This window comes from Tupaia chinensis, unplaced genomic scaffold (assembly GCF_000334495.1).
Source record: "Tupaia chinensis unplaced genomic scaffold, TupChi_1.0 Scaffold000674_2, whole genome shotgun sequence".
NCBI classification, from domain to species: Eukaryota; Metazoa; Chordata; class Mammalia; order Scandentia; family Tupaiidae; genus Tupaia; species Tupaia belangeri.
This window is the reverse complement of record NW_006160198.1, coordinates 357,598-365,950: the sequence shown is the minus strand read 5'-3', so window position 1 is coordinate 365,950 and position 8,353 is coordinate 357,598. Positions and strand designations below refer to the sequence as shown.

General features: G+C 36.8%; 1 protein-coding gene across 1 annotated transcript in view; it reads right to left on the bottom strand.

The window, feature by feature from the left end:
- KCNH7 (potassium voltage-gated channel subfamily H member 7) overlaps positions 1-7,095 on the bottom strand; it is a 213,049-nt gene extending 205,954 nt beyond the window's left edge. The window contains exons 1-2 of the mRNA XM_027776500.1: positions 7,065-7,095; positions 3,050-3,205 (exon numbers count right to left, since the gene is read on the bottom strand). Of these exons, the coding sequence (XP_027632301.1) occupies positions 3,050-3,205; positions 7,065-7,095 (187 nt within the window). The remainder of the gene's footprint in view (positions 1-3,049; positions 3,206-7,064) is intronic.
- Positions 7,096-8,353: the final 1,258 nt, after the last annotated feature.

Genomic DNA, 8,353 nt, shown 5'->3' with positions numbered 1-8,353 from the left:
CCTTCTTTTTTCTTTCTTTCTTTCTTTCTTTCTTTCTTTCTTTCTTTCTTTCTTTCTTTCTTTCTTTCTTTCTTTCTTTCTTCTTCTTAATCAGACTAGCTTTCTTCTTCTTAATCAGACTAGCTAACGGTGTATTGATCTTGTTAATCTTTTCAAAGAACCAGCTTTTGCTTTCATTTATTTTCTGCATAGTTCGTTTATTTTCTATTTCATTTATTTCTGCTTGAATCTTTATTATTTCTTTCCCTCGCATTTTGTTGCGATTTTTGTTGTTGTTTTTCCCTGAGGCATGACGTTAGATTGTCTATTTGCCACCTTTCTATCTTTTTCTTACGCACACTAATTGTTATGAATTTCTCTTTTATGACTGCTTTTGCCATGTCGCATCAATTATGGAAACTCGTGTATTCATTATCATTTATTTCCATAAATATTTGGATTTCAGAGTTAATTTTTTTGGTAACTGGGAAGTCATTTAGAAGTAGGTTGCTCAGTTTCTATGTGTTTGTGTATTTTTGAGGATGTTTTCCTGAAATTAATATCAAGTTTAATTCCATCATCGAGAAGATGCTATATATAGTTTCTATGCCTTTGAAACTGTAAAGGCTTGATTTATGTCTTATCATATGGTCAATATTTGAAAAGGTTCCATGCAGGGGTGAGAAAAATGTATATTTTGTAGTCTTAAGGTAGAAAGTTCTATAGATATCTGTCAAGTCCATTTGAGTTATATTATCGTTTAGGTCCTGTATCTCTCTGTGTATTTTTTGGTCTAGAAGATCTATCTGAAGGAAATATGGGGTGTTGGACCCCCCCCAACAATTATAGTGCTGCAACCTATCCTTTTAGCTCCAGCAGTCTTTCCTTCATGTATTTAGGTGCTCCTGAGTTGGGTGCATAGATATTTATTAGCATTATGTCTTCTTGTTGAATTAGCACTTTTACTACTATATAATGTCCTTCTTTGTCTCTTTTCACAGTTTTTGTCTTAAAGCCTATTTTGTCCAAAATCAGTATTGTGACTCCAGCCCTTATTTGTTTTCTGTTTGCATGGAATATATTTTTCCAACCCTTCACTTTTAGTCTATATATGTCTTTATCCATAAGGGCAGAACCCATTCTAAATAAATATAAGAATTTCTTGGACTGACTTCTAGCCGAATATTTAAGAGGGACAGAGCCTCATGGCAGACTGTGGTTTGAATCTTGGCCCCAGGCATATGTGCATTTGCACTCCAATCCTTACAGGATGGAGAAATTGAGGAGAAGGGATTTTATAGTAATAAGTGGGAGATTTTTCCCCTCTCTCCCTCTCTGTCTATCTCTCTCTATGAAGCACACACATCTGGAAATTAGAAAAAGTATTACTTAAAATTATAAAACATACAACTTAAATGCTATTATATTTTAATTAATGGAAGAACATTGGCAGCATTCAAACAAAAGTCAGGAACAAGGCACAATTTTCCCCACTAACTTCTTCTTATTGATTCATTGGTGGTAAAAGTGAGCACGTTTAGACAACAGAAAGCTATTAGATTATAATATTTGGGGGAAAATGTCAGATGATCTTCATTTTACATAATAGAATGCTTGAAAAAGCCATGAGAGTCAATGGCTATGTCTCTGCAAACTAAAATAACTCATCAAATATAGGGGCTATAGTTAACATATTCAGAAAAATCATTTTTCTTTACATACACAAAGTTGATCTGAAGATATAATGAGTGACAATCCAGTTTGTATTAGCAGCAACAACAAAAGAAAACTTAAATGCCAAAAAGCAAAGTAGACAAATGATGAAAAATGTAGAATACTCCAGTCTCATGTCGGGATTTTTGGTACATATGCAAACACAGAGAATGTTTTTCAAGCTGTCAGGTTGGGACTTGAACTGAGTGGTCAGCTATGTGGGATTCAGTAGCTTTAACCATCATAGCATCAGCTAGCCCAAAAGCTTTTCTATATAAGAATAAAATATTCAGCTGCAATGAGTTACAAATCTAGACTTATTACCAAAAATTTGCATAGCAAAAATCATGAAAAGATTCAAAGACATTGTTTTCTAGGAAAGTTATTTGCAACTTATATTTTACAAATGGACAAGAAAGGGGAAAAGAGTCAATAGATAATGTATATAAGAAATAAATAGTTGAGACCCAGCCGATGGCTGGGTGATTAAGGCAATAGACTCCCACATGGACGAAGGGACCTGGTTACTTGAAAATCATATTGAGCACATATGTGTGCATGCCTAAAATCCCAAGAGGAGAATGTAGAGAATGGAGGGGAGATAGGATTGTGGCATGGCCATCCTCCTGTGAGATGATTTTTCACTTTCCTTCTCTCTGTCTTCTCCAGCAAGCACATGCACACTATGGCAAAAAACTGAAAGAAAAAAAAAAAAGAACAGTAGACAGAAAAAGAAATATTTGCAGTACTTAAGTATGTGAATCTCACTCATAGTAAGAGAAATACAAAAATACAAACTAAAACTACTTAAGGTGCTACCTTTAACTTATAATAACAAGAACTGCAAAAAACTGACTGACTCATTCTGTTGGCATGACTTTGGGGTTAATACTTTGTTGATGGTCATATAAAATGGTTCACATCATATGGAGGGGAATTTGGCAGCAACTGAAAAGATACATATTATATATACATTTAGCCTTTAACCCAGTAACTCTGCCCTTACATTATGGGACCCAGATGACACTCTTGTCCAAGAATATATGTATGCGTATATGAAGGCACACATGAACAATTCATTCTGGCATTGTTTGTAAAAGTAGAAGTTTGGAGACAATCTAACTGTTCATCAGGAGAGGACTGGTTAAATAAACTATAGTATATCTAAGTCAAATGACTCCCAAAACAGCTGATAAATTTTGTAAGGTACCAAAAGGTAACATCGACTTTCTTATATAACATGATCTTACTGCAAGCATAAATGTATTTTAATGTCTGAGTCAAAATAAAGACTGCATTAAAATTACTATAGCAGCAGAATATGAAGAGCATTGTGTACAGGTTGCCTTTTACTTACGGTTTACAGTTTTGACTGGTAATATTGGGTTTACCCTCTCTGGGGAGGCAGCATTTTCCTCATCCGTCACATATTCAAAATTAATGATGAACATCATGGCCACACCCTCTTGGTTTTTTACTGGAATTACGTGTGTGTTACAAATGAAAGTAGACCCTAAGGAGATGAAAAATGAGTGTTAGATTAATAATATGCTTTTAATTTTGAACTATCAGTATTTGATTTTTTTTTTCCTATAGAGCACATGGTGCTGATTGGAAACAGAGACAGAGAAAGAGCGGGAAAGGGAAGTGAGAAATCACCAGCCCCCCTCCCCCCGACCCCCTTGAGGGAAAGGTCATGCTGCAATCCCTTCTCTTCCAGTCTCCTGTTGGGATTTTGGGCACACGTGTACATGCACCCATTGTGATTTTTAAGCCATAGGGACTGAGATTGAGCTGTACAGTCAGCTACATTGGATCCAACCACTTTGACCTCAGTGAAAGACATGTGCTAGCCCAGGGATATCAGTAATTGAAACACTCTCTATAGAATTTTCTATTTTAAAAAAATGATCATTAAAATTAAAAAAAAAGATATTTTACTTTATATTTCATTCCATACATATTTACTTAAACAGAATAAGTTTTACTATAAAGTATTTATAGGCAAATTTGGTTGCTGCACTGTAGGAAAGCAGAACATTGAACTCCATTTGCTTTCATATCCATTGCTATCACAGTTAATATAAATATTTTAAAAAAGACATTCCTTAAATTCCTAGGAAAAACTCTATGCCTGTCCTTACATATTTTCATTAAGTCTGAAGCTACATAAAATATACCTATATAATCAAGGAAGATAATTTAATTTGTGTCATCTTTATTGTAGCACTAAGCAAATTGTGGGGTGGTTTTCCTCCTTGAATTTTTTGGGCATAAAGTAGTAAATTACTGACTCTGTCTTACATATGTTCTGATAATTCTTTCCTTTTTTGGGCAAAGCTTACTATTCTCAGATTATAAGGACGTTTTTGTTTTTCAATATTATATTAAAAAGAACAAAATTTTGTCTAGAACTTATTCTATATAATTGTGTTATTTTAATCCCTTTAACCAAGTCAGTGCTATTCCTTTTTTTTTTTTTTAGAGGTTTTTGCTATAGGACGCATGTGCTCGCCAGACAGACAGAGAGAGACAGAGAGACAGAAAGCAAGAAATCATCCCCCCAGGGGGGATGGCCACGCCGCAATCCCTTCTCCTCCTTTCTCCTCTCGGGATCTTGGGCACGCATGCACATGCACCCAGCGTGAGTTTAAGCCACCGGGTCTGGGATGCGAACCATGGTTGACTATGTGGGAGACCAGCGACATAGCCATTACGCTAACTGCTGGTCCCATCTAAGTCAGTGCTATTCTTCAAGGAGCAAAATTATAGGCCTAATTCAATATATTTTATTAGAATCTTCTAGATATTAAATAAGCAAATTAATGACTCACTTTACAATCAGTAACCACCATCCATCCTCCCACAGAAAACCTGATATCTAAGATTTAGAGAATATTGTTGAGAAGTTCACTTTAAAATGACTTCTAACTCTGGGGTCCCCAACCTCCAGTCACACATTGGTGTTGGTCCATGGCCTTTTGGGGCCAGGCACGGACAGATACCACCCCACAGGGGTTTGTTGAGGGGGTGAGCTGATGGGCAAGTGGCAAGGGTTCATCTGTTCACAGTGGCTCCCCATCGCTGGCATTGCTGCGTGGGATCCACCTCCTGACAGTAGTGGTGGTGCTAGATTCCCATGGAAGCATGAACCCTATTGTTGGGTGACTGTTTTATTGTACACTGCAATGTGGTACAGGAGGAAATGAGATGCTTGGTAGATATGGCACACTTGGGTCATCCTGGGACCAATCCCACTGCCCCTCTGTGGAAGGGCTGTCTTCTATCGGGATGGTCCCTGGCATCAGGAAGGTTGGGGACTGTTGTTCTGAATGACCACTGGAGCTGATTTATCTTTTATTTATTGTTTTAGAGAGACTTTTGCTATAGGGTGTGTGTGCTTACTGGAGAGACAGAGCAGAGAGATCGAAAGCAAGAAATAACCCCCTTGGGGGCGGGGAGGACTATGTCTCAATCCTTTCTCCTCCATTCTTCTCTTGGGATTTTGGGCATGCATGCACACACACCCAGTGTGATTTTTTTTTAAAGAGGTTTTTGCTATAGGCCGCGTGTGCTCACCAGACAGAGAGAAAGACAGAGAGACAGAAAGCTAGAAATCACCCCCCAGGGGGGATGGCCACACTGAGATCCCTTCTCCTCCATTCTCCTCCTGGGATCTTGGGCATGCACGCACACGCACCCGGCATGAGTTTTAAGTCATCCGGTCCAGGACACAAACCGTGGTCGACTACGTGGGAGTCCAGCGACATAGCCATTACGCTAAATGCTGGTCCCCACCCAGTGTGAATTTTAAACCACTGCTCCAGGGCTCAAAATGTGGTCAAATACATCAGAGTCCAGCAATGTAACCATTACTCCATCTGCTGGTCCCTGGAGCTGTCTTTTTCTTTTCTTTTTTTTTTGGAATGGTTTTATTTTATTTTATTTTTTTGCTATAGAGCATGTGTGCTCACCAGACAGACAGAGACAGAGACAGAAAGCAAGAAATCACCCCCCAGGGGGGATTGGTCATGCCGCAATCCCTTCTCCTCCATTCTCCTCTTGGGATCTTGGGCACACACACACACGCTCCTGGCGTGATTAAGCCACCGGGTCCAGGACACGAACCGCAGTCGACTACGTGGGAGTCCAACGACATAGCCGTTATGCTAACTGCTGGTCCCCGGAGCTGTCTTCTAATATTCCCTCAAAATGTTTGGTTTCCTCATATCCCTATCCACTAAATACTTTCTTCAGTCATTGTGATGGAAATGTCACAGGCTAGGGATTTGTTTTGACTTCAAAAGCACTGTATTTTTTAAATGCAAAAATTTCATGTGTATATTTTGAATATATATATATATGTGTGTGTGTGTGTGTATATATATATATATATATATATATATTTTAATAACTGAGTCCCTCTCGAATCTTGAGGAGAGTAGAGATTCAATATAGAAACAGGAGGGTTGGAAGAAACAAAGTTGGTCTGGCATGAAACTTCAAAGAGAGATATGAGAAAGTGCCAGGCCACCTAGAAGCTGAGGACAGGGATATTGGCAAATAGCTAATGAATGTGGTTGGGAGTCCCAGCATCTGCAAAGGTTAGAGGATGCTAGCATTCCAAAACAGTGTCTTACGCAAGCTCTGACTATTAAAAACAAAGTAAGTATGAGAAAACTCGATTTCTTTCTCCCTGCACTATGCCTCCTGACGGGAGAGCTGAAAACAAAGATATTGCTATAGATTGAGGATGACACAGGGAAGGGATTTTGAGGGCATGCCTGGAGACCTAATTTTGTGTAAAATTGTTTCTATAGATGAATGTGTTCTAAGTTCTAAAGAACTGATTTACAAATATGCTTTCAGAACATAGACTCTTCATGAGTCAGGGATGCCTGTGTACTAGTTATTACTCAGATATTAAAATGTGGATAGCCTACCACAATTGAAATGTAGATCCCTTTATGTATAACCAGTTTCATATTTCAATAAAATGGCTGTAGTTTTACAGATATTGGAAAACATGCTTTGAGAACAGCATGCTGCATCCTCAGTCTCAGCTGTATCTTCCATTCATTTAATAAAATAGTTAGCTAGAGCACTTGTCATAGTTTCCATGGTAACAAACGGGATGACTTTAGTAAACAGAAAATAAGCAATTTAAGACTGTTCCATTAGAACTAAAAATAGCAGTGCTTCAGGCCAGGCATCACAATACACACTGGTTAAACAGAGAGTCTGAGGAGATGCTAGAAATAGCCATTATGTACTTTCCCAACGAACCAAAATACATATTGATTTTACCACTTAAAATGACATTTCCTAGATCTTTTAGAATGTCATTGTGAATTCACGAATTTGTTACTTACCAATTTTGAATCTTTCAACATTTGAAACCATATATTGTTAATTGAAAATAAACATGAAATACAGATTTTTCAGAAATTAATAAATAAAAGACGTGGGAAAAGGGATAGAAGACTTATGCAATAGAGAAGAGTAAATATGCTTTCGGTCAGAAGGGGCAAAATCATGTCTTTCAATACAAATGCTTGTAAATTTACTGTCTATACTAAAAATCGTGAAATTACAGAGCTTGAGAAAACATTCAGTAATGCTTTGGCCCATAGCATACTGAAGAAGTGTAATCACCTGGGATTTACTGCCCACTAGCTTTGTTCCCTGCATGTTTCTGTTAATCAGTGTATCTCTCTAAAGTCAACCGAAGGCTCACATTTACATGCTTTTTTCTTTCAGTTTTGGTATTTAATATCTCCATATTTAATATCTAATATATCTATATAAGGCTTGTTAACCACCTGGAAGGCAGATATTAAAAGGAGATACATGAAATTTAGACGAGGCAGAGAATAGAATACAGCTCATAGAACAAAAGTAGTTTAGCTTGCATAATTCTAAAAACTCCAAGTTCTGTCAAAATCGACTTTTATAAAGTGGCATTACTCAAATAATTGTTGTGTGCTCCTAAATATATTTTTTTGAGTACATATTAGAAACAAGAGCAATGAAAACTAAATCCTTCAAAACTAATCTAGCAATGAAAAAAATAAACACATTTAATGATATGTAAATAAGAGAACTAAACAAATCTAGGAAAAAAAATTCAACCTTCTTACAATGAATTTTGTATTCAAATGAAGTTATTAGTGTTTAAGAAGCAGCTTACTTACAATAACATTATTCGCTATTTATAAAATTATACATGCAATTATGCTAATATTAGTTAGACCCAAGTTAATTTCCATGTTTTGTCTCCTGAATGAAAACATTATCAAACTGGGAAAGTTTTCTTAGGAAGAACATGGCTCATTTTAATAAAACATCTCAGATTTGTAATTATTAACTGTAGCCATAAAGCATGCAAACTGAAATTCATCTAAATAACTACAAAAAATACTCCTTTATTAATAAACTGGGTGGTATATGAGGAGACTTCAAAAGTTCATGGAGAATGGAATCAAAGTACAAGTTTATTTTGGGCAGATTTTTTTTTTTTGACATTCATGATGCATAGCATGCATTTTTCATGAACTTTCTGAATACCCCTCATACTTCTAGCTGTGTTTACAAAGACCCAAGAGTCCTCCTTTTGAGGTTCTTTAAAGATGTTTTATTACACTGTCTGTGGTTTGTTCTC